Source organism: Aptenodytes patagonicus, chromosome 23 (assembly GCF_965638725.1).
Source record: "Aptenodytes patagonicus chromosome 23, bAptPat1.pri.cur, whole genome shotgun sequence".
Lineage (NCBI taxonomy): Eukaryota > Metazoa > Chordata > Aves > Sphenisciformes > Spheniscidae > Aptenodytes > Aptenodytes patagonicus.
The window spans coordinates 6,448,371-6,474,179 of NC_134971.1; the positions used below are offsets into that span (position 1 = coordinate 6,448,371).

Genomic DNA, 25,809 nt, shown 5'->3' on the forward strand with positions numbered 1-25,809 from the left:
AGAGTTGTGCCTATGGCAAGGTTCTTGCTGCCGCTGGGGAAAACAGAAGGGCCGAGCCTGGCCAACTCCAGGGGAGAAAGACAGCAACGTGCGGTTTGGGGCCTGCGGTCAGCTGCCCGCCTGCACAGTCTGCAGGTGCCTTAGCCGGAGGTGTCCTCCTCCAGTCCCAGAAGTGCCCAACCCTTGGGTTGGAGAGCAGAGCAGGTGCCCCCCACAGCGCAGCCAGCCAGCTCCTAGCACCGACGTGCCCTTTACGGGGCCACCTTGCAAATGGTTTCAGGGAGACGGTACCGGAACAAGCGTTTCTCTCCCCGACGTGGTGTTGAGAACTCTGCCAGAGCAGAGAGCCGCGGCTGTGGGGACGCCTTGGCGCCCGGCCCTGACGGCTGCTCCAGGTCCACCCACGTGCCAGTGTTGTGTCAGCGATCAGGGGTCAGCGAGCGACCCAGTAAACGCTTCTCTTTACATTGCTGCAGCACTATGTAAGCACAGATATAAAAATGTGCCTTAACTCTGTTTATGCCTCAGATCTCTCTACGGTGAGACTTTCTTCCTGCGAGCCCCCGCAGCCCGGCTTGTGGTGTGCCCTGGATGATACGCCAGCTCCGCCAGCCATTGCTGCCTCGGCTGCTGCTGCCTTGGCCGCTGCTGCTGCTGCTGCTGCTGAAGCTCAAGCTCAAGCTCAAGGGTGAGATTGCAAAGCAATTAAAATCCTCCTGCCTCCAGCAGAAAGAAGGGGCCAGGAACAGCGCAGCTGTGTGCTGCACAAAACTGGCTGCACCACGTGTCCCAGCTGGACTTTGCTTGGATGCTGGAAACTTTTTGGGATCCCCCCCCCCCCTGCTTTTTTTCCCTAGGGGCTGTTTGCCTGCCCTTGGAGGGAAGCAGCGCACGAGAGCGCACAGAAGGCGGAACAGCTCGGGGGGGGTGGCCTGCTCCTGCTCCTGCTCCTGCTCCTGCTCCTGCTCCTGCTCCTGCTCCTGCTCCTGCTCCTGCTCCTGCTCCTGCTCCTGCTCCTGCTCCTGCTCCTGCTCCTGCTCCTGCTCCTGCTCCTGCTAGTGTGCTGCCAACGTGGGGGGGTGAGTCTGCTGGGCTGTGGGGATGGTTTCCTACAGGATTCTGGGTGGGAAGCGGCCCCAAGAACTGCTTAGTGTGACGCTCGGTTTCAGTCCCGGCTCTCCCTGGACTCTGAAAACGCCGGAGCCTGGCTGTTTTCTTAAGGGTGCCCAAAAGAGCGCGGTGGAGCTGCCCTGCAGGGGAGGGGTACAGGATCGAAGTGTTTTCCTTGGGGGAGCTCAGCTCCCCCCGGAGCATTGGGCAGCTGTGCTGCAGGTTTCCCGGGTGAGGAACGCTTGCACAGCCGCTCAGCAAGAACCACACAGCCAGAGTATTAGAAAATATCCCAGTTTATTAGAGCATCTCCACTTCATATAGAGTTGTACAAAACAATGTATTTACAGGCAAGGAAGGGGCTAACTAAACTCAACTGGAGTGTGCTCTTCTCGGGGCCAGGAACAGGCTACGCAGAAAAAAGAAATCCAATCGGCACATTCACAAGTCGCGTGGTTGCGTTTTTCTTTACAAAAGTAAGAAGGGTGTAAGGCTGGTGTCTGGCCCAGCTCACCCGCGCTGTCGGTGCGGGGGACAAGCTCCAGGAAGGCGTTCGGCGCAGCCCTTCTGCTCCTCGCAGCGAGGAGGGGGAAGCCGCCGAGCTGGAGCTCGGAAGCCAGCGTGGTGGTGTTAAGGCACAGCGTGGTGGTGCCAGTCGGCCCAGGCCTCCATGGTAGACGACCGTCTGTCCGTCCGTGCAAGCGGCCCCGCACGCTGTTTCCCTCGGGGTGAGTGACAGTGTGTTTCAGCCAAAAACTTCTCCCTTTCAGTCCCTCAGCCCTGGACTTGGTGCAACCAGAAGCTAAGTCAAACAGAGGACGGAAGGAGGAGACCACAGCGTGGGACACCCCCAAAACCAGGTAAGAACTTCTTCCCCCCCCCCCCCATGACTGAAGACCAGACAAAGGGGTGCGGACGGCAGTTTGAAAACAAACGAAGGAGATAGAATATATTCTGAAAGGTTGTTTTTGAACCTGTCCCAATAAAGTTTGCCTCTAAACACACAAAGTGTTTGTCTTTTTTTTTCTTTTTTTTTTTTTTTTTTTTAATTATTAATAAACTTTAATTTTCTGTGTACCTTGAATGACTGCTCATTTGAGTTGTTCATGGGAGCTGCGTGAGCTCATCCCCCCAAGGGCCATTTCTTAACTTAGAAATCAAGGTGTGGGGGAAGACTAAGGACTAAACTAAACCTCTGGCTGTTCAGTACGCACAGGGAGTCCCGGGTGCTTGCGGCGAGGTAGAGGGAGGGTTGAAGTTCACAGTCGAGGCTGTGCGCTGCACTGCCGGGAGGAAATGACAATACCACATGTCTCCAGCCAGCGGTGTACAAGGTGTCCGTGTCCACGCAGGGACGAGCGCGTCCCTAAAGGCCCGTCTGCTGTTCGATCCAGTCTCGCAGGCTGGTGAGCCGGCTGTAGACTCCAGGCTTGTTTCTCTGCGCGCAGCCGTCGCCCCAGCTCACCACACCGGCCAGGAACATCCGATTGCTGGGCTCCACGCTGACCAGTGGCCCGCCGGAGTCTCCCTGCGCAGACACAAACAGTGGCATAAGCACCAACCCAGTACAAAGTGATAAACAGAGTAAATCGCAAAAACTCTATAATGGCTAACCCCAGTCAAGGGCCAAATAATTGGTTTTGAGACTAAGTCAGCCGTCCGCGCAATTTCCTGCCCGTTCCCTGAATCAAGAAAAAACTGTATGTGTATTTGAAACAAATATTTAAGTGTGGCAATATGAGTCACAGCGCCAGAATAAAGAGCTAAACAAGGGGCCTGCCTTGCTAAAATAAGGCTCTCGGTAACAAACTGGAGCGTGGGCGCAGTGTCCTCCTACCTGGTGAGACGGTTTTGAGTCTAAAAGTCACGCGTCGACACAATTTGCTGGTCACGCTCATTCCACGTTGTCCAAATCAAGGAGGATCCACGTGGATTTGTTGTATATTAAGTGTGGCAATATGAGTGGAAGTGCCAGAATAAAAAGGGCCGAGCAAAGGGCCCGTCTTCCTAACTAAGGCTCCTCCTCCTCACAGCAATAAACCTGAGTGCTGCCGCACCGCTGGCCTACCTGGCAGGCGTCCACGCCGCCCGACAGGATCCCCACGCACATCATGCGCGGCGTCAGCTGGTCCGTCAGCAGCTCGTTGCACACCGTCTGGTTGATGAGCCGGATTTCCGCTTTCTGCAAGATGGAGGCTCCGCTGCCTGCGAGGAGGGAGGGGCAGCGTAAGGAAAAGCGCGCAGCGTTTTTAAGCAGCATTTTCGTTCGGGCTCCGAATGACCAACTAATTGCCAGGTAAATCCCCATTGCAACAACCTGCTTTCCCTGAATACCGTTTTTCCAGCAGGACCGAGACGTTAGCTTTGTGCGCTCCCAAGGGAATCTCGCTTGATTCCAGCCTCGAGGCAAGCTAAGACATTTAAATTGTGTCCAGCCAGCCCCCCCCCCCCCCCTTTTCCCTAAAGCCACATGCGAAAACAAGGCAACGCCAGCACTCACCTCCTTCCACGGTCGCTCCCCACCCAGTCACCCACAGGTCCTTGCCCACGGGGAAGTTGTGGGTGGCGTCGGGCAGGCAGATGGGCTGGACGACAGAGGAGAAGGTGACGGGGCTCTGCAGCTCCACCACGGCAATGTCGTAGTCGTAGGTGTAGTCGTTGAAGAAGGGGTGGGAGATGATGCGCTTGATCTTCCGCGTCTGCACGTCGGCGCCTTTGAGGTTGCCTTGGTTGGTCAGGCCCAGGTAGGCTGTCCACAGGCCGGGGTCCGAGTACCTGCACGAGTCCCAAAACACAGGGCAGGGTGAGGCCCCGTCTCACAGGCGTGCTAGCTCGCTACCTTAAACAGTTTCCTAGAAGTGCCTGTAAAAACGGGGTTTTTTTTTCCTATGTCGGGCAAACGCCTGAAAATGGAAGTGCGACATTCGGGGTGTCCTGCCTACAGCAGGCGCCCCCCGATCCGGCTCCCACCTACCTGATGCCCTGCAGCTGCAGGAAGCAATGCGCTGCCGACACCAGCCAGCTCGCCGAGATCAGCGAGGCCCCGCAGATGTGGCCCTGGCCCTTGACGTGGAGGCTGACCTGCCACGGCCATTCTCCCACCTCCGAGTTCTGCCCGCCGACGATCCGCGACTTCCTCGTGTAGGAGCGGATCCCGCAGCCTGGGGCGGGGAAGGAGAAGGGGCACTTGGTTACTCCTGTTCCCATTCCTTCCCCTGGGATATCTCCCACAGCGCAAGTGCCCCGTTACCCATGTCGGGGACGGCTGACGCCATCAGCACGGGAGCACAACGCTGAATTTGCTAAAATATTTACTGGCCGAGTCCATAAATGTGCAGACAAACCCCTGTATTATCTGTGTAAGCCCTCTCCAAACATCTTGAACAACGCAGACACTCCGCAAACTGCTAAAGAACGCAGCTTGGCTATTTTCAGATCAAGCTATCGCACAGGAAAGCCCCGGGGCGCTCTCCGCCACACTGAAGTGTTTCTCTAAGAGAAACCAGCCCAGCCCAGAACCCCGTGTCCCCCCTTCCCCAGGGTACTCACTGCAGTTGTCCTCGTCAGAATTGTCTTCGCAGTCCTGCTCCCCGTCGCACTCCGGGTTCTGCTTGCTGATGCAGCGCCCGCTGCGGCATTTATACGTGTATTCCTTGCAGGGGACTGTTGTGTGGACCGCTGCAGGCAGGACAAAAGGGAGAGAGGGGTTAGTCCCAGTTCCGGGGAGGTCGCAGCGTTCAGGAGCCCTTCACCTCTTCTGCCCATCCCCAGGACATTGCCACCCCGTGAAAAAATGCACACCGGGATGCCCAGCCCCGAGGAAATCCGTACGGAGGCTGCATTTGAGGGGAGGTCCCCTCCGCAGCCCATCCTCACCGTTGCTGCAGCTCCCCTCGTCGCTCCCGTCCCCGCAGTCGTCCTTGCCATCACACTTCCGTGCGTTGGGGATGCACTTCCCGTTGTTGCACTTGAAGCTGTCAGCTGCACAGCCTGGGGAAAGAGCAGCTCCTGAGAGGCGGCCGGGCACAAATCCCACAGTACCCCCAACGCACGGCTGTGGCCATCTCCCTTCCCCCCAAGACAAGTAAAGCCTCGGCAGCTACAACATACAAACGCCTATTTCCTGCACCCCCGGTCTTTTCTTCTCTAAACTGCACACCACCACTGATTTATGCAGCCCTTTCCTTCCCAAAAGCCCACGTTTCCTACACCCCTGCCCGTCCTCGTTTCTCTCCTCCGAGCTCTCACTCGGGGCTCCTGCGTCGGCTCGAGGACGCTGCACCAGGCGAGGCCTCGCCATGCCCTGCGGCTGGCTGGCGTTTTGGGTTCCTTGCCTGCTCATTTTCCGGCACGGCACCTGCCTTCCTCCGCACCGTGAGCCTCCGTCTACCCCTTCGCCTTGCTCAAGCTCTCACGGCCCTTTCCGCTCGCGGGGCGAGTTACTTACTGCACTGCAGCTCGTCGCTGTTGTCGCCGCAGTCGTTCACGTTGTCACACACCCAGAACTTGGGCTTGCACCAGCCGTTCTGGCACCTGAACTGCTGGTCGGTACAGGCTGCAAAGGGAGGGCGAGAAATCAGGGGAGAGACCTGCAAAGGCGCCTGTGGAGTCACCAGCGACCCGTCTGCCATCACGTCTACCGCAGCGTCGTGGGAAAACCTGGGCAGCTCTCCCAGCGGGGGTGCAAGCGCATGGGAACAAGCGCACCAGAAAACAGCACGACAGCTTGGGGCCACGCAGGCGTACATGAATACGTAACGCACTTGGGCTACAGCACAGTATTTCCACTGCTCTGGAGAACAAAACTATTTGGAGTGCTGTAATGTCTCGGGCGGTTAGGGCTGAAGCTCACGCTACACCAGCCTAACAGCAGCAGGACAGCCAGAGGCAACAACTCAAGCCAAGTGTTTGCTACAACCAGTGGGAAAGCACCTGAGGTACCGGGATCACGGTGCTGGCAGCCAGGCCGGCAGCACGCTCTTCCTCATACAGCCCCTTACCTGCAAATGAGATCCCAAAGCAGGGGATCCCGTCGCCTCTAATTAATTTCAGACCCTGGACAATAACGTTATCTACGAGATAGCTCTGCTCATCCAAAAGGACAACTTGTTGCACAAAGAAACAACTCCCTGTATCACACAGGTTTACCAGCTGAGCTCTGCGATACCTGCCCGGTTTGGTAACAAAACACATCCCTTTATACCACCCAGCTCAGCCAGGCTCAGCCAAACCCACAACAGCCTTGAGGATTAAATAGAAAAACACATTCCCAGCTGGGAGGGACCGGAAAGGGAGGGAGATCCCACCGGGAGAGGGCTAGATGAGCAGGAACCCACAGCTCCTACGCTGGGGAAGGATCCCAAATTGATCCCCACACCGAGTGCCTCTCGCTCCAGCCTGGAGGAATGAGGCAGCGCTGGTGCTAGCCAGCGAGGCGAGCAGGGAGACCGGCAGCTGGTCTGCAAAGCCTCAGCACTAAGGCTTAGTTACCCAGAACAAGCCCAGAGCAAATACCCGCAGCCACCCCGGGGCGGCGCGGCCTTTCCCATGACAAGCCAAAAAGCAACAAAAGGACGGACTTACTGCAGGATCTCTCGTCGCTGCCGTCTACGCAGTCCAGCCAGCCGTCGCAGCGCATGCTTCTGTCAATGCAGCGGCCAGTGTTGCAGGTAAACTTGCCAGGGCAGGCTGAGAGGGGAGAAAGGGATAAAATGACACGTGAGCCTTCCAGCCGTCCCCTCTGTGTCCCTTCCCCAAAGCACGCAACGTTCCCTGTGCCTGCTTACAGCATCCAGCATTAAAAACACCTTTTCCTCAGAACGGAGCAGGAATACAAGGAGGTTTGCAGGAAAAAAAGACACGCTCCCATCCCCTGGAAAAGCACGCTTCCCAATTTAGAGGGCAGCGTAAACGCAGAGGAGGGACAGCCTCCGGACCTCAGGCAAATCAGTCAGTTCCCCCCACAGCCTCAGGACTTCAACTCACGATCGCTGGAGTCGTAGGACAGGTACTCAGCAGAGAAGCCAGTGTCCGTGTAGGACTGGTCTGAGTGGAACCGGACCTCTATTTTGTTGGTAGTACTGGCCACCACAAACTGGGAACGCTCCCCGCAGTACCTGCAGGGAGAGAGAGCAAAGGTGGAGGGAGTGCTGCAGGTCATCCTGGAACTCCCCATCCGCACAAAGGGTCACTTCACACGCCCAGACACGGCTAAGGGGGGGCAGGAGAACAGAGAGCAGGTCTGATTCCGGCACGAGCTGCTGGACCTCAAGGTCTGCACACAGGAGGCGAATTTTGCTGCCGTTGGCAGAAGGTTTGGGCCAGTTGCAAACACCACCAAGTTGTGACCTTGGAAACAACTGGGAGCGAGTTCACCCAAATCCCTGCCTGACACCGCGATGTCTCTGATCTCAGATCCACCGTGTCTCTGGATTTGTGCAGCCTCTAAAGCCGCAGGATCCCGTCCCACCGCAGGCTGGTAGGAATCGCTTACACAAGCACCACTGCAGGAACTAGCCAGGGCCACAGCTGCAGGTGCTGACTTTGAAACCCCTTCTCTTCAGGGAAGGGTCAGCTCCCTTGCCCAAAATGTTGTGAAACAGCACTGCTCCCCCTTCCCCTACGCAGTACCAAGTTATCTTTTCGGCCCAGCTCACATTAGGTTGTGTAATAGCAAACAGTAAGTGTAACAGTAAATGCATCACAGAACACACCACCATTACCCTAACAATGGAGATTTGCTCATTCAAGCAAAACCACGCCAGATGTTTCTGCCTTTCTGCACGCGAGGCATGTGATGTGATGTTCCACAGCATTTGGGGGGGATTCGGCTGCAGCGTGCAGCGAACCCAGGGTCTAATCCCCAGAACCAAGCGTGCTACTCCCCTCTCACCACGGGGCATCGAGCTACGAGAGCAGGTCAGACCCAAGCACCCTCCTGCCTCATCATATCCCAAAAAGCACCAGCACACTTGTTCCCACAGCAAGTTTAAGGAAAGCACAAGGTGCCGTATAACGAAACGCAGCCCCTCCACTCGAAGGGCCAAAGCCACGGGTCGGGCACAGCGCCTGACACCTACCTCGTGCTGTTGATCTGCACGTAGTCCTTGGTGCAGGAGCTGACTGGGATGCCGGGCTCCAGCACGAAGAACGTGTTGAAACGCACCTTCACGTTCTTTTTAGAGGGAACCTGCAAAAGGAAGCAGAGTCAGTGGCACGTTGTTTTCTGGAGCACAGAAAATGGGAGTAAGTTCTGTGGGAAAAGGGACTGGGGGGAGGACAGAAGATAACTGAAAAAGGAAAGAAGTCCAGCAGAAAAAGAAACACCTTCCTGAAAAGCCACTATTGCCCACCCTGTCATTTAGACAGTTGCTCGCCTTACTGACCCCCCCAGGATCCCAGATCAAACAAGCACAGAGAGCGGGGGGGTTGAAGCCAGACCTCTGTCAACAGCGCCTGCTCTCCCAGGGCAGAAGCTTTCCCCCACCACCAGGTGTGCCAGCAAGTGACTGGCCTGTCCCAAAGCCCACGTGCTCTAGTGCTTTTTGTGCAAAGCTTCAGTTATTGGGGGCTGCGATAAGCGTCACGCGGGGTTCAGGCCTCTCGCAGCCTCTTCTGCCTTTGGCACCGGCTCCTAAAGCCTCCCTCCAGTCATGTCAGACCCTTAAGTCTCCAGGCAGCATCTGCTGTGAGCTCACTTGCACGGTGTCCTGCATAACCAAGTTCATTTGACAGACTAATTAAGGCAAAGGGAGGGCCTCGTTCTTACCTCTATGTTCCAGGCACAGTCCATGGCTGGGGGATAGTGTGCCGGGTAATAGGGAGTCGTGAAGGTGCCGCTCTCTCCTTTCAGAGTCCCACCGCAGACTAGAAGAGAAGCAAGAAGATGAAAACAGGTGAGAGACGTAAAGAGACGTGGTTTTCCCAAGCCTTAGCTGGCTATCACCCGAGGCAGGAAGGGAGGCAGATGCAACAGTCTCTAACAAGGTTAAGTTGATCTCTGGAGAGAGCAGCTCTGTTCCAAGGCTTGGACAGAACCCGGGAGATCAATTAGGTGCTTCTTGCATACATCAATCCGCACGCCTAATCCAACATAATTCTTATTTTGGCCTCCTCAGGGGAGATCATTACAGCAGCCGAGAGCACCATGGGCAAGGCGAGCTCCAAGAGCCGAGATGTGACCTGCTTCCAGGTCTCCCGGCCCTGGAAACATCCCTGGCAAACTGACCGCAGCCCCAGCTGCGCCTCCCTCTTCAGTTGCCCGCGGCAGGGAGAGCTGAGGGGGAACTGGGCCAAGGCCTCTGCTCACCTTTCATCTTCGGGAGCTGGAAGAACTCAGCCTTAAAGCCAGGGAATCTCCCCTCCTTATTGGTAACTAACGTGATGAGCATGACGTTCTGGGAGGACAGGAAGGTCAGGTTGTAGGAAGGGGCGTAATTCCCACAGAGCCTAGGAAGTAAAGGACAAAATCCGTTAGACACAGCTGCACAGAGAGCCTCAAGCAGCACAGATCACCTCTGAGCAGGGACAGGAGCTCAGTTACCAGCAGGACTTCTCAGTATCACCCTGCCACTTCACGCCAGGACTTGCTGCCGTACAGGAACCTAATGGGGACACTCACCTGACCAAAGTGTGGGGCTCCACGGGGCTCAGAGAGTTGTACACCTTGATGTAGTCACTGTCATCTGTGCACTGCTCCAGCTCCAGCGTCTTGAATGTCAGGCTGATGATGGAGTTGGCGTCCGCCCTCAGTGTCCAGTAGCAGAGCGCGTTGTTGGGGTACGGGCTGTTGGGGAAGCCCGGCGTGGTGAAACTGGTGATCTCCCCTTCCTTGGCGTGGAGGGCAAACACGCAGCTATCTGCCCAGGAGAGCAGGGAAGAGTTAACACGGCAAACGAGGAGGTTCTGCCCTGCCCTTCCCCGAGATGCAGAGTGCAGCACTTGTACTTCCTTGTCTGCCTGCAGGTTGTCCCTGGGCAGATGCCTCTCGCAGGGAGCACCCTTGCTTATCAACCTCCGTCTACAAAACAAGGCGCTGGGGAAGGGCAGCCAGGGCCACGCACTACTGCTAGATAACGGCAAGGCCTGTGCCGCGGTCTGGCCGACCCCAAACCAGCTCCAAGCAGCGCATGGAGGTCTGCCTTGCACGCAGAGCACCTCTGTTCAGGCCCTTCCCCACCCAGCAAGGGAAACCGCCGCCCCAAAGAGGTGTGGGGATGCAGAGAGGCTGCTATGAGACTGAAGAACTGTACTTACTGTCCCGAGCAGAGTGAGCTATGCTGGGGTCGGCAGCTGCAGGAGAAAACAGAGGTGTTGTCATCCTTTGGGCTGTGGAAAGTCCCTGGGTGCAAAGCTGAAGCTGTCCCTGGGACCCGCATTGATTTGGCCTTGCCTGTGGGCTCTCCCCCTGCAAGCTGGCCAGGGGGACGCTGCTCCCGCCTGGGCTCTGGGGAGCCGAGTGATCAAGCTTTTCCTCTGCAGGAGAGGGGGTTCATCCCTGTCCCTCTCCAGATGGGCTCAGAGGAGAACACAGAGCGTTTGAGCGAAGGGGAGCGGTCCTCGCAGCCTTCCCCAGGCTGCGGGGCCCATCAAAGCAGTGCTGTGAAAGCCGGGTCCTTACATTCACCCTTAGAGCAGTCCCCACAGCCGAAGGCACCCAAGAGAGGGCTGCGACTGGCAGCTTACCCCTCCAGCGAAATGTGTGTCGTCCCCCCCCCCGGCAAGTCCCACGCAGAGGCCCAGGGACCGCAAAGCCAGCACTCACGGAAAGCGATGACCGACTCCACCTTCAGCATGGGGTTTCGCAAGCGGGGGTTCCACCTCTGGACCAGGCTCTGCTTGTCCGCCATCGCCCTGTCCAGACTCTCCTCCCGGTACTTGGGGACAAGGAACTCTGACCAGTAGTAGGCAATGACGCTGCCTTCGCTGCAGGTGAAGGGCGATCATGGGGTGAGAGCAAGGACAGACACAGGAGGGCTCAAGTATCAGTAGAAGATGGGGCCAGGCTACTTGATGAGCCATTTTTGGAGGATGGCCGTGGGGAAGGGAGGGTCTCAATGACACGATAAGCAAACTGCGCCCGGCAAAGGCCCCTGCCAGCCCGGGGAGTCCCTTTCAAAGCTGCCAGGCACCACCCATTGCGGTTCATAGGGCTCTACTGCACCATACCTTGATTTTCCCAAGACATCTCCCTCAGCACACAGTGATGAGGACTGGCAGAAAACAATACGCGTTTTCAGGTCGCTTTTCACTGCCCACCCGTTACTGTGTCACTCAGGGTGGCTAATGAGGTGCCTCCGTCCACAGCAGCCCAAGAATGAGGGTCCCATGACTGCGTGACATCCCAGCATCGCCCTCCTCCACCCCCAGACAGGGCTCAGACAGCACCTAATAATCACCTGAACGCAGTTATCACTGTCTCTTTGTGGTAAGGGCCAATATCTGCATGACTCCTGTAGATGTCCTCCACCTGAAAGGTTTAAAGAAGGGTGTTCAGCATGTCTAGAAGTGAGGAGGGGGGAAAGGCTAAAGACAGACAGAGCTTCAAGCCTGCTATGGAAAATCAGGGCACATACCCGGCATCCCTGGCTGCAGGAATCTGCAGGGGCCAAAGAGAGGAAGAGGGAGAGCTGAGAGTCCCCGTGAGTCCCTCCACACCACAGCCTGCTCTGACTCAGCTCGCCCCGCTCTTCCCCGAGGGAAGCACAATGAATGCCCGAGTCTGAGGGGAAAGGCAAGACCAGCCACGGCTTCAGCACGAAGGGCAGACACGCTCCTGCCTCAGCTCCCAGTCCTGACTCATCCACCGACCCTGAGATTTGCCCAGGCAGCCTCCTACGGCACGCGCTGGGTGGCAGAGGCAGGAAGACACCGTGGCACTGGGCTGGAGCCGTGATGCCAAGACCCAGCTTAAAGGCAGGCTCCTCGCACCCAGCCCAGTGTGGCGAGCGGGGAGAGCTGAGAGGAGCAAGAAAGCTCCAAGCAGCCTTACGTGCAGGATCCCCATGGCCACGGGGCAAGAGGAAAAAGTTCTGCTCGCAGGAGGAGGGATGCAAGAAACCTCTTACCGTGCTCTTCACCTTGTTGGCCAGCATGATGAACTCCGGCGAGCTGGAGTTCTCGTAAGCATCAAGGAAGTCCCAGTTCAGAACCCGTAAGTGGCCATTGAAAACCTTCTGGACGGCCACGTTCCTGTCTGGAAGGCAACAGATCAGAGGCAGAAAGGGCAGTCAGGGCTGGGACCATGGCACAGCAGGTCCCCAAGTGACAGCAGTCAGGGCAGGGGGGTGGAAATGGTGTCCCCCCACTTCCTGGAGCCTTCCCAGAGCTAGAGAGGGCACATGTGAGCAACACCAGATAACGAAGCTTTTCCATGTGGATATGCTCCCAGGGTATCACCCTACATGCCACCACCCACCAGACGTCATACTCACATCTGAAGTGCCAAACCAGGAGGCCGGTGACGAGGGAGATGAGCAGGAAAACAACGATCACGACAGTGACGACCACCCGCCGCTTTGGGCCGTGCTTCTCCATGTTCTTGGAGTTCATGGCAGGGAGGAACTCCACCCCTTCCTCCAGGTTGTTCATGTCCTAGGAGAGGAGAGAGGGCAGGACGGTGGAAAGGCCGTTCCCAAAGCCTGGTCTGGAGAGGTCCAACCACAAAGCAGTCTAGAGCAGAGCTACCTGTCCACGGCAGCTCCCCATCGCCGAGAGCACAAGGCATGCCTCGGCGCCGGCGGCTCCGCAGCCACCCCACGGCAGGACAAACCCTCAAGGCTTTTGCTTTGCTTTTCCGCACACACCCAATTCCTTTTTGGGGGCAACACAAGGTCATCAGCTCAAGCAAACTCAGGAGCAAGTCCACACACACCCCCGTGACCATGCTAGGTCACAAGCCCACAACCTCCAAAATCTCTGCCTGCTGGCAGATGAAACTGCAGACAAAAATTCACCCCTACAAAAGTGCTCGCTATGTGGCACGTGTGTCACCCGCAGCTCGTGGAGCACAGCATGCTATAAATAGCATTCCTGTACAACAAGAAACCGAGCTAATTCCTCCCTTTACATTTGCACAAAACTCTCTACAGTCTCCTGGGCCAACACAGCACTCCTGTACTTCTGCTTGGGATTTCTCATTCAGCGCAGATACCGATTAAAAGAAATAAACCACAAAACGACGATGAACACACAAGGCATCCCCACGGCCCACGACCAGCCAGACTCTCAGGACAAGACGTGTTGGCTAATGAAGAGCAGGTCCTAAAGGCAGGCGCCCAGGAACGAGGAATGACACCCGTAGCGCACGGCTCTCACTGCTATCACCGCCCCGCGCTGGGCTGGGTGACGAAGAGGAAGGTCTCTGTCACATTGCAAAACCCTCGGTGCCCCGGGGTTTCACTCTCTCGTACCTTCGGCTTACCTGCCCTCCATCCTTGTCCCGCTCGCGTACCTGCACCTCCAGCCTGGGGGAAAATCAGAACGGCTGCAGACCTGGATGTTTTCAGAGGATGCCACGCAGCCCAGAGCATACTCGGTACAGGCAGACGTCGGGGGCCCGGATCCGCACCCACTACCCTAGCACTTCCTCTCCTCCCCATGAGCTGGCTAACCCGCGCTGGGGGAGCAGACCACACCTTCTGTTTTCTTCTTGTGCCTCCCTCAGGTAGGAAGGGCTCTCTGCCTGCCGCAAACTGCCCAAACCACGAGGATGCCTCACCTTTCCGGTCACCACCTTCCCATTCTTCCCTCTCCCGAGCCTTACCGGGCATCCAGCAGCTTCCTGGGCAGCGGCACGGGGCTCCGGACGACAGCAAGGACGCCACAACGCATAGTGCTGACTAGCACAAATTTGCTGCATTCAAATGCATTCCTGCGCTCCGGAAAAGGTAACGTCGTCCCCGCAAACATGATGCCGGGTCAGATGCTGCCTGTCCCCTCTCAGCCCAGGGCTGACACAAACGTACGCTAACGTCTCGGGCTAATTTGATGCAAATAGCACAAGCCCCTAAAAGTCAGGAAAAAACAACCAGCAAAGGGCATCCCGCCGACAGAGGGACCTCGGAGCCCTCTGCGCTCTCGTGCAGACCCAGGCGATGAGCCAGCCTCGCTGCACTTCCCTTAGATGCAACGGCTTCGCCGTCTTATCTTTCCCAAGCCCCACTTTGCAGGGAAGCCCAGCTCCCACTTGCATCGTTCCCCCACTCCTTTTGCCCTTTTCTTCACCCAATCTCTGTCCTCTCCTCCCACCCTCCACACCTCACCAAAGCCGCTCCTCCCTGTGGTATTCGCCTGAGGCCCTTTACAAAAGAAAGGGACGTGGCAGGCACCTTACCCTACATTTTTGTAAAGGACTCTGTAAGTTTAATCCTCTGCAAACACTTACTAGAAGTACAGACCAGAACAACCGACCAGTTTTCACACCATCTGCTCTCAGAATAACCTGAGTTTATCATTTGACAGCTCTCCACTACAGCACGGGGAAGGAAGCCTTGGTTCGTTTGTGAGATTTACTGCCTAAGGCTGGGCAAAAACAAACCGACGTGAAGCACACCATCTCTGAGGTGCCAGGCCAGGTTTCTATCACCGACATCCAGCCATCGCCAGAAGAAACAAAAGACCTGGCAGGGCCACAGAGGACAATCCCACGGGGGATGCTCTGATTCCTCTTTGGCTTCTGTGATCATACAGGAAAAACTTGAAAACGTAACCCAAGGAAACTTCAAAACAGAAGACACACGAAGCTTAAATACATACAGACATCCTAAATCAAGAAACTCTTCAATCAAAGTCAAGACTGCCTGGAGTTTGATGCACCATCTTCAAAACAGCCATCTGGCTCCCATCAGTTTCCAAATCATGCAAGAAATACTCCCAAACCAGGTAAAGAGAAGAAACCGCCACAAATCTTGCAAGCACCTCCCCTCTCCCACCGTGGGGCTGCTTGCAGCGCCAAGCCTTCCCAGGACTTCCAATACGTTGTCGCTGTTAGCAGAAAGAAAAGTATTTAATTCTCTTCTAACATCCACAGGAGCCTGTGGCAAGAAAACAACCTCAGGGGCTTAAATGATATATCTGTTCACAGAGCAGCAGCTTTCCCAGACTTCCTGGGGTCAGCGAGGAAGAACCGCCTGCCCCCAGCTCACAGGGGGAAGACAGCGTCTCTATGTGTTCTGAGTAACAATTTTTGGGCACAAGCTGTTAAATCTTGGTCTTAATAACACACTTCCCTGGCAGGCTGAATTCAACTAGATGGCATTTCTTCCCTGAAAGAGGGATCGCACGAGATCTTCTTGCACGAGAGGCGTAATGTTAGAGGGGAGGGTAGCAGCAGCAAAACGGCACAATGAAATAGGGTCTCCTCCGGCTACCGGGAGAGCAAAGAAAACCCTGTTTTCACATAGTATGCCCTTCGGCTGAGGGTACCTTCAGCCTTCTGCAAAATTCCCAAGATTCAGTTTCACCAAACTGCCAGAAAAAAATGGGGCTCAGCTGCAAGCAGGAGATACTGCTGTACAAGGCCAGACCGCACAACACTCTGGCTGACGCATTTTAACATCCTCTTTGAGCTAAAGGTTGTGTCTTTGCAGAGAGAAAACTCTTAGACAGGAGCAACTAATCAGTGTGATTAAATCAGAAGGAAAACACAGCTCCCCTCCGCCTCCAACACATACAACCACACGCACCGCTCCTGCGGCTGCAACGTGACCAAAGGAAGTTAGGCAAGCAAACTCACCATCTGATCTTTCTTTAGACAATTTCTCTGCTCTTCTTGGAAAAAAAGGATGAAAGATCTTAAACCCGCGAGAGTTTACAGCACGCCTTTGTCAGTTTGTTCTTGCTCCAAAGCTGAGACACCCACAGCACCAAGAGAAACTAAGGGAGTGTGGGGACTCCTAGGGAGGTTATTTTTGTTATTATTCCTGTACAAGGTGCATAAGCAGCCACCGACACTGTTACTTGCCAGAAGTTTCCCAGTGATTAGAGGCAGATATGAGACTGGATCCAAAGAGGTTTCCCTCCCTGCCCTCTGTGTTGCATTCCAGATCTCGTCCTCTCCCATCCTCATACCTTATGTACACCATTGTATTCCCCAGCCAACTCTGACACTTGTGTGAAGCTGCATTGAAGAGCTGTCGCATGTCGCAGCCTGGGTAAGCAACAGTGATTCCTGCAAACTCTCTTCTCAATAGAAGGCAAAGGATCTGAAGCATCCCCCAAGCACTACAGGAATGCCGAATCAGGTCATGCTGGGAAGGTTTCAGATGAGGCCCCGTGTCCCGAACTCTGAGTAAGAGGCTGAATCTTCCCTGCCCACACTCAGCACGAAAAGCACCCATTTAACCTTAGTACCAGACTTGTCTGTGCCCAAACAGCGCGGCTCAGCCTCCGCTCTGCTCACTCACTGCGCTGCACATCCCCTTCGCTGCCGCCACTCCTGCCCGTCGGGGAAAAATACCTCCTCTGCGGTGCTGGTCACCATCCTCTAAGCTAGGCAGAAACCAGATGGAGTCAAAAGCAAGACAGGCTCGAAAGATCAGAGTTAAATCAAGCAAAAGATGACTACAATTTTAATCTCCTTTAGCTAACGGTTGCTGCACGTTTCCCTCGCATGTACTGAACAGTCCATCGCAGCAGCAGATGTAAACCAGAGAGGATCTGAAAGCACCTCCTGCTCTCACCTTGTCCATGATTCCCCGAGAAACAGTCTCTAGCACAAAGTGACTCAAGGTCTGGCTCTCTCGCCCTTCTCGAGGAAACTGCTCCAATAAACATTATTAACAGAAAACCTTCCTTGACATTCTCTCTGCCTTAGTCACAGGTTCAGTTACTTCCTCTTGCTCCTCCTCGCTCGGCCCTCGTCATCGCCGCGGAGCTCCCCACAGCAGGATCAGAGGTTTCTGGTCACAGCGTCAGCCCAGCTGGCGTGGCTGCTGCAGTCACATGGTGCCCTGGCAGAAAAGCCACATGCCAATCAAGTGAAAGGGTCTGAAAGACGTTGCCCCATTTCTTCTGCGCCTCCCGTTTCCCCTGGAGTAGAGACTCCATGAGGAAACCTGGAAAAGGAGCGCGCACGGATAGATTTATATAGCGCTTGGAGGTCTCCTGCACGCAACTCCTCCGTGCAGAGAGCTCAGGGAGAAGTCCTGTGCGTAAGCAAACCTTCCCACTCCTCCTCCGTAAGCCAGCCGCACGGTATATTTTTAGACAGCAACCGTACTCTGCCAGACTGGACAAACCAGATGCAGAAGTGACTAATTCTGTCAGCAGGAAATTCAGCAGGCACACGGGGATGGTGGGAACCGCCACAGTCGACTCTGGACTGGAGATACTTACCAGAAAGCAGAGATATCCTCCTGCAAAGGGGGACTGCAGAAAGGCTAGGATGTGCCACAGAGTACAGCTCTCCAGCAAGAAGATTTCTGGGACGCGCACAAAGTGGGCGTCCATCTGGGATCAGCATCTCCCATAGAGGCCGATTTCTGGCTTGTTTGGTGGCTCCAGCAAGACAGCGTGATGTGTCCCGGGCACCAAAAGCCCTCACTGCTCCCCTCTTCTCCAAAATAGGTGCTCCATCTCTCGCTCAGTGTCTGCGTCTGGTTCACTGGACCCTGACCCACAGAAGGACTGGGCTCCCGGCCGTTAGTTTCACCTGTCCCTTATCACCGGTGGTTAATTTGTTTGTCCAGCACAAGGCAGCTATGAGATTCAGCTGCTTCCCTTGACCTGTACCACATTCCAGACTCAGCTGGCCTGCCACAGGACTGCTCAGGGCCAAAGCTGTACGGATCACAGAAGGTAAGAGCAGGTGTGCAACCAAGGCAGTCTCACTGCAAAAGACCCACCGTCTGGCACTAACGTACACGGCCAAGAAAAGGAACCCATAAAATACAAACTTTGAGGTGGCCTGGGGAGGTCGCAGATGAAGCAGAGTCATCGGACTACGCGGTTAGACTCGTGCCGGGTAATTACACCCTGCGGATCCCAGCCTGTGTATCCAAGAGGCAATTCCCACCTCCCCTTTTCCAGCCACACCTGCCTCAGGCAGTGTTCAATAAAAACTAAAACAAATATCACACGAGAAACGAGACGAACGAAACCCATCGACTCATCAATCAGCTCAGGACATGGCCAGCAAGCCGGGCTCAGAGCTTGGGACACCCCAGCCTTTGAGATCAACGGGGTGGGCTTGTGCAGTGCAGAAAGAGCCGAGAAAGTTATATTTTCAAAACCAGAAGTTTCCCAGATCATACTGAAAGCCATACTGCCAGCTTTGTGGTGCTGGCATAAGGGGAACAGCCTGTTTCCCATAAGAAAAAAACCAAAAGATCTAAAAGCTGCTGACACACGGTGTGCACAGCGTGCAACTCACCTCACCCAAGTAGCTCAAGTACAGCTACGCAACTCTTGAGATCAACTCCTGCACCGACTCTTGCTGCAAACCCTGATAATCCTCCAGGAAGAGATCTGATAAGAATAATCTTCTCACTTCTCTTCTTATTCTTGATAAGAAATACATGGAAACAGCACACACAAGAGCCTAGTTTCCGTAAGGCATATTCTTGCTGTGTTGCCCCAACATGGGCAGTAAAGCACCAAAGAAACTTTGCCAGCGTATTATTTTTCGTCTTCAGTTCCTTATTAAGGGCAATGACACTATAAAATGATGACATCAGAGCTAACGAGGGAATAAGGAGCAGGAAATAAAGGACACAGCGTCCTCCAGACTGTCTACCTTCCAGGCACAGAGGGCAAGTGCAATAGTGAAAGATACAAGTCACACACACCTATTCCACTCAACAATTTCGAGCTCAATCCTCTACAGCATTCAGTCGTCTTGTGACCATCCTGAGTCACGCGAGAAACCAAATTCCTTTAAGTTTATTACAGAAGAAACTGAAGAAACAGAAGAAACGCTTTGCACAGGACACCACAGGCTTGGCTTGCCGCCTCACAACAGGCTTATGAGTGCAGCTGTGTCATGCAACACAGCAGCTCAAAAAAAAGCGACCATGTTTCTAATTGTGTTTCTGTTGTAGCAGAGACTTTTACATGTAAGACTCGGCAATTCTTGGGGAGAAGTGAGAAATAAAGCTACCTTACAGGCCTGATACACGTAGCTACGAGCCATGTAATTCCTCCCTACAACACACTTCACGTCCCAAGACCAGAAAAGAAACATGCTACAGATGCAAATAGTTTATTTAAAACACTCTTACATCTTTCCTGGTACAGAAAGTACTGTCTGAGCACCAAAAATGCCCTCCAGCAGCCTAACGAAAACAACTGTGCTCCAGACCTCGATGAAACACTCCACGCTCATCATTACGTTTCGCCCACGCTCTTGACCGACTCTTATAGAGGTGGATCTGGCCCACGACATTTGAATGTTTGGAGTCAACAGCAGGGGAAACACCAGCATCTCCGACTGGGCAAAGCCTTTGTCTGGCAAACCCATCCCTATTAGCTGCTCCCTCCTCCACCCCAACCTATCACTCGGATATTGCAGTGCGTTATTTGCAAGGCTAGCCCTGGCGGCCTTTGGATGGAAACGGCGTATTCTACTCTGGGCAAGGCGAGAACCTTTGGCCCGATACCTTCCCCGCAGCCAGGCCCTCAAAAACACTCTTGCTGCTCCCTCAACGGTTTTACAAAGTGATTTTTTGTTTGCTGAGCAAAGGTCTGGTGCGCTCTCGATCGGCCTCAGCCTTTTTCTCATCGTGCCTTCCTTATCCCTGTTTGCCTTTGGCACCAGCAGCAGCAAAACTGGCCTGAGCAGCAGCTCACCCACCAGCCACTACCCGAGCGAAAAGCTCTTTCCAAGGAATAAGAGTAGCTTCTCCTCACTGTGCCCAAGAACTGTTGCAGCTCCTTCCCCGTCGCAGGAGGAGACGCAGTCATTGCAAAACAACTCACGTTTGCTCTGCCGTCGTATTTATAGGGAGCCAAGTCCAACGACAGTCGGTCCATGAGGGACGAACTCCTCGGGCTGTCTACTGCCAGGAGGGCAGGTACCGTCTTCGGGGAAGCCCTCCCGGATCAGATCAGCTCCTCTTGAACTTATCAAGGGGGAAAACTGATCCAGAACCAGGGGAAAGGATCTGGCACGCCGCTGTCCCGGCATGAAGGGATTCGCTCGAGCGCTCAGCCCTGCTGTGAAGACACACCAGCATGCAAACCTACCTTTTGCCAAGAGAACAAGCCAGGCAGGGAAGATCACGCTTCACGCAACGGTGTCGCCCTGACCTGGCCAGGGAACAAGGAGCTCGAGCTGAACGGTATCAGCGAGAGCATCTCCTTCCCGCTCCTGACAGTCACTGTGCCCCTGACACACGCAGGACAGGGGGGCTGGAGGCAAGGGAAACGTCTTGCTGTAGGCCAGCTTTCTGATCAGTGCTAAAACTGCTAGCTCCTTTGCCGCTGCCAGATAACAACCACTAAAGCCAGGCCTCAGAGACCGACACCAGACAGCCTGCAGGTGAGCTGGAAAGCGCTGCTGTCGTGCTTTAATCTAAAAGCCCAGGTTTGAAACAGCTCTGTGGCACAGAACAAGCTCCGGAGGTGCAACCCAAAAACAACAGTCCCTGCCCGACCCTAAGCTAGGGCGACCTACAGGAAAAGCCAAGACCGCAACTTAAGCTCACTCAAGTTTCAAAGCACGCTGATAACGCATCAGTTAATTAATGAAGCCCAAAAGCCCTCGGTTAAAGTCAGACCTTCTGACGGCTTGAATAGGTTTAGTCAGATCTGTTGCTAAACAACCCGGACCCACGCACTGCAAACAGTTCAGCTCCGCGTAGTTTAACTTTACTCACATCCCCAGTGCCTAGCTTAAGCCGAAATCAAAACCGTCAGAGCGATGTTAGCGCTGACATCGAGGCAGTCTAACACCGGCGCTGGTTTTTCTTTTCCTGCTCCACTGGGCTCGGCGGCGTCCCCCAAACAGGTTCTCCTGGCCTTACCCGACAGCGGAGGGGGAGCAGGAGCTCCCCCGCTTCCCGAGGGATCCGGAGCTGCCCCGGTCGGTCCTGACCCGTGAGGCTCAAAGGAACCGGAGCGAGCGGAGGACGAGGCAGCTCGGCGAAAGGCTGACTGCTTTTGGGAGAGCCCTGCCGCCCCCCCCCTGCCCCAGCACGGGGTGCTGTTCTCACCTGCGGTTGGGCGCTGTACCTCATGCCAGCACCGGCGGCCGTGGGGCCCCGCAACATGGCGAGGGCGGCTGTCGTGCCGGCTCAGGCCGCCATGGCGCGGTTGCTCCTCGCCTCGGCACGGCACGGCTCGGCTCGGCACGGTGCCCGGCCCCTCCCCTCCGCACTCCTGGCAGGTGCGGGAAGCCGGAAACACCCCGCTGGTCCCCCCGACGCTCCCGTGTCCGGCTACGGCTCCTGCCTCTCCCGCTTCACAGGCGTCCCGCAGGGAAATTAAGGAAAACGTTGTGCCCGAAAAGCCGTGCCCAAAAGCCCCGGGCAGGCTCCGCATCATCCGAAAAGACCCTTTTGCCATGTGCTTTGCTTTAGGTAAATGAAACCAGAAAAATCTGTCTTTTACCAACACAAGCCGCCCCGCAGCCAGCAGGAGGGCTTGCTAGCACTCATGTACACAACAGTTTCTAGGGTAAAGCTTTATGTACCCAAGGTCTTATCCCTTCTCGGGTGACAACAACTAGCATGCTATGAAACCCCGCTGCAAAGAGGGCACTCTCCAGCCTGCACAGGCACTTTTGCCCCAGGGACAAGCCCGCTGTTCCCAAAAACATTTGGTACACTCAGGGCAAAATATTCCCTTTATCCCAGCCTGAAACCTGCTCTCAGCTAGGCTGCAGCACTTTGGGACTGAGCCATCTCTTACCAAACAGAGGAGACCAGATGCAAAATGACGAGTAACGCAGCAGTCCAGCAGAAACTGCACATGTATCCAAATCTGGCACTCAAGAGTGTTGCTCATGTACCAGCAACAGCTCCCGGGGACTCTATGGTCTAATATTAAACGGTGCCCCCAGAGAAGAGAAGGAGGGACCAGCGGCAAAGCCCTGGGTTTTGCGAATGCTCTAAGGCAGGTTTGAAAGCGGGCTTTTAACACTGCAGTCTGCATTCCTGACACAGTCTTACACCATCATTTTCCCCTTCTTGGAAAGATGACTTCCCCCTCCCCCCCGCCAATATTTAGATTTCTCACATTCAAGAGTAAGTCAAGATTAAAGGCAGCTGGACCAACATCATCTTTCTTGGAAAGGATCTTCCCTTCTCTGTCTTACATGTGATAGCCTATGCCAACATGCGATATGCCCGTCAATCTATTTGAAGGCTGAACTGCCCATCTCCCCGCTGATCTGAACCCCTTTACACCAACTGCATCCTGCCCTGAAACTGATTTTTTCCACATCTGAACATTTAAATTTCCCAGAAAGCTGTTTTTGGTGTAACAGGAGTTGCCCACTGATTCACATGCCGCAGGGAGATGCTTGCTGGGTTACCTTTGTTTCCCCTTGCTCTAAAATGTCTCCTGCGGAGCGCAAGTTTTGCGTCCCTTTTGCAGGTGTTTCTTTGGGGAAAAAAGAGACGGTGTCAGGTCTCTCATCCTGCTGTTGTCTCTTTAGGTGAAAAATACAACGTAACTTCTGTGCTTTTACAGAAATACTTGTGCCACTGCCTTCCCTGCTCCCTCAGCAGCTACCAGAATCCCACCCACTTGCTGAGCACCGAACAGCAGGAAGTATCTCCGGATTTAAGGTATTCCCCTTCAAATGGTGGCTTTGTTAGTCAGCCTGCTGAAACTACCCGGCTGGCTGATGTCAGGAGCTGCTCTCAGCCCTCCCGCTGATGCCCAGCCCTGCCCAGCGCTCCAGTTTTACAGCCACTCCCTACCTGGCTGTCCACAGGTGCTCCAGCCTGACTTCATACCCCCGTGAAACAGCATATTTTAGGTATAAAGCAGCTAGTCCGAGCTGAACCACTGCTCTTTGTTTCTGCAAATTTCTCCTCTTCAGCATATCAACTAATCTCCTCCAGGCAGGTGCCAGGCAAACACCCGTGCTCTGGGATGTGGCTAATGAGGGCAAGATGCAGACTCACTCTTTGAGGCCTACGGTGTCTCTTGCAAAGATCCACAAACTCTTGGTTTCACACAGAGCTGCGAATGCCCGGTGTTTCCTGTCATTCAAGCCACTGACATTTTACAAACTAATTCCCTAGCCCAACTGGCTCTTCAAACAAGGGGATGCAATCACCGTGGGGAAAAAAAGAAAGCAATACACGTGCTAAATATGAAATAGTATATGGCTGGGAGGCAGCTGGTTTAGAGCCCTAAACGATAGGATTCCCGTTTCTTTGCTGCTGAAGCAGTGATTTATTTTGTGGCTGTGTTGCTAAGTCACCACGGTACACGAGGGCCCCCTCTTTCTGGGCACTGTACAGTCCCAAAACATCAAAGCAGCAATTCCCAATATGCAGCCTGCCATGTGCTTTTGCAGTAAGACACTTCCATGTGTCTCTCTAGTCTGACTGAAGGTTGCTGAGCCCAGCCAAGCCACTATGAAGAAAGATGTAATTGAAGCAGAAAGATCAAGCCACTTACCCGCATGCAATGGCAGTCAGCAACAAAGCCTGTTTCTTCCCACTTATATCAGTTCCTTTGATAAAAGCTGTCACCTCCTCCTCCTAACGTTGTCTCTTGGTATCAGTGTGGCTACAACAGCATTATGAGACCAGCAACTCGAGGTTTAACGCGCCTTTAGGAGGAAGGAGAGCACTTGCTTTAGGCACCGCTGAAATCTGAGAACCAAGTCCGTCTTTGTCAGAACCTGTATGCAAGTTGCAAGAGCTAAACCGCCATGAGCTCGACCCCCAGGAGAGCCCCAGAGGAGACAGGGATTAGCTGCAGGAGCAGCAAACACCGTCTGAACAGGCAGGATACTTCCGCATCAGCTCCCAGCCCTGTGAATGCCATCCACGTGAAAGAAGGGAAAACGTAGCTGCTTACATAAGGAATGAAGGTAGGCTGCCTGCAGGGGAAGTGTCTTCTGGTGGAGACAGTTCCCTGTAATTCTAGCTCCGCAAAGGAGCACCATCCATCCACACTGCCACACCAGGGAAGGGCCGGATTCAAACAGTCAGTGACAAAGGCTTTTCCTCCCTGCAGTGTGTCTCAAGGGTTCTGTTCACAGCGCAACTCCTAAATTCAAATTTCACCGACAGTGCCCTCCCACCCGGATTCCTGCCAGACAACCCCGAAACCACCCCATCTCTGTCTGCAGCTAAAACGTTCAATCCGGTCCGGCAACTTCGACAGCGATACAAAAGATTGGGAGAGAGATAAAACTCACAGGGTGTCCTGTTACTTTGCATTCCAAAGAGTAAATAAAAGGCTGATTCAGTGGGAGGAGAGGAAAACGTCATCCAGAAGCCCTGAGGTTTCCAGCTGAACCGGCAGTCCCCGGAGAGCAAAGGTGAACACTGGGTACCGCTCGACTGACGATCTGCACAGGGACAGCTCTTCCTGCGTTCCGGCCTGAGGCAAGTTGTCTTGGTATGATTCAGCCTCTCCATCTGTAATGCAAGGAGAATAATTACCGACTTTGGAGAATGGGACCTGTAAAAGTGCAGTGAGTTGCCCTCAATTGGCCACATGCTGCTCTGAGGCAGAGCCGAGCGGTGGTGCTACTTTTCAGAAAGCTGTTCAAGGATTACTGTGTAATTTGGATGGGAACTTATCCTTTGATCTCAAATGCTTCTCTCAAGAGCTCTGGAGTGAGAGTCCTGCTTCCAAAACATGACTTTGGCAGGGATCACCAGTAGCTTTGCTCTCCTGGGATCATGAAAGCTGGCCAGAACAAAGGGCACTAGTGACCAGCTCCATCCTGTGGATGATACGGGCGTGAGAGCAAGCAAAGGATGTGACAGTGCGCAACAAGCTTGAAATGAGAAAGTCCACCCTCGGCCCTCCAACATGCCCCAGACAGCTCTCAGACTCGCTTTCAAAATTAAGGGGGATGGTTTCTTGTGCCTCCGTCGCTGATGGTGCCAGCCACCTGACAGTCATGGGACTCCAAAGGGAATCCAAAGCACTAGGAAACACACCATAGGATGTAAGCTTGCTCCTGGGACTATACTATTAGCTGGGGTCTCTTTCTTGAGCAGTTCGTGGCTCGTGAAAGCAGAGAACCCCTTTTCGTGAGCTCTCAATCAGCAACAGCAGCGTTTGCCAGCCAAACTGTAAGTGCAACAGAGTGGACAGGCTTGACTGCCTGGTTTCTGGCACTGCATATTTTGAAACCTGGCTGGACACTCGGGCACACCCAAGATTCAAAGTCAGTTAAGGTCCTGTCTGCCTAACAAGCTGCAAATGCGTAAGCTGAGGCCATGACATAGCTGAGGAGAGAGATGCAGACAATGCATTGGAATTACCCATTTCTCTTTGGTTTATTACAAACAAGTAGAGCTGACCCATGCTCACCTGCCTTGCCACCTTATTTTCCACAGAAAATAGAAGTTCAGACTTGGTGTTGGCATTACCTCAGCTGTTTACAACCAAAACAAAAAAGACGCAGCTTTGACTTTTCACTTACTCCTCTTATTTCCCTCACTTTGTCGCTGCAGAGGTCAAAGGGACTGTGGCACGGGGTTTTTGGCTGTTTTATGGTCCACCTCCTACTGTCTTATAGACAATTAATTGCCTGATGTTCTTCCAGCTATCCCTCTAGTG

General features: G+C 54.3%; 1 protein-coding gene across 6 annotated transcripts; it reads right to left on the minus strand.

Moving 5' to 3' along the window:
• Positions 1–1,388: 1,388 nt before the first annotated feature.
• On the minus strand, positions 1,389–24,485 carry ST14 (ST14 transmembrane serine protease matriptase). 6 transcript variants are annotated; one of them, XM_076358493.1, is made up of 19 exons: positions 24,431–24,485; positions 12,543–12,702; positions 12,177–12,304; positions 11,508–11,578; positions 10,874–11,034; positions 10,366–10,401; positions 9,731–9,968; positions 9,419–9,558; positions 8,879–8,976; positions 8,190–8,299; positions 7,096–7,226; positions 6,694–6,798; positions 5,558–5,665; positions 4,987–5,100; positions 4,660–4,788; positions 4,085–4,271; positions 3,611–3,885; positions 3,179–3,315; positions 1,389–2,638 (listed from the first exon to the last, which is right to left on the minus strand). In XM_076358493.1, the coding sequence occupies exons 2-19, from the start codon at positions 12,697–12,699 to the stop codon at positions 2,477–2,479; spliced, it is 2,487 nt and encodes an 828-aa protein (XP_076214608.1). In that variant the 5' UTR covers positions 12,700–12,702; positions 24,431–24,485; the 3' UTR covers positions 1,389–2,476. The 6 variants fall into 6 exon arrangements, with proteins under 6 accessions (XP_076214608.1, XP_076214605.1, XP_076214603.1 ...); XM_076358490.1 differs by lacking the exon at positions 24,431–24,485 and adding an exon at positions 23,683–23,930; XM_076358488.1 differs by lacking the exon at positions 24,431–24,485 and adding an exon at positions 21,261–21,345.
• Positions 24,486–25,809: the final 1,324 nt, after the last annotated feature.

What these genes read in the sequence shown, in the direction of transcription:
- ST14 (XM_076358488.1), bottom strand. Translation starts at nt 21,317, where the DNA reads ATGTTGCGGGGCCCCACGGCCGCCGGTGCTGGCATGAGGTACAGCGCC. An exon ending in GAGCCCCACACTTTGGTCAG is followed by an intron (nt 9,559 to 9,730) that starts GTGAGTGTCCCC and finishes TTTACTTCCTAG; the next exon opens with GCTCTGTGGGAATTACGCCC. An exon ending in CGAGGGGAGCTGCAGCAACG is followed by an intron (nt 4,789 to 4,986) that starts GTGAGGATGGGC and finishes TCCTGCCTGCAG; the next exon opens with CGGTCCACACAACAGTCCCC.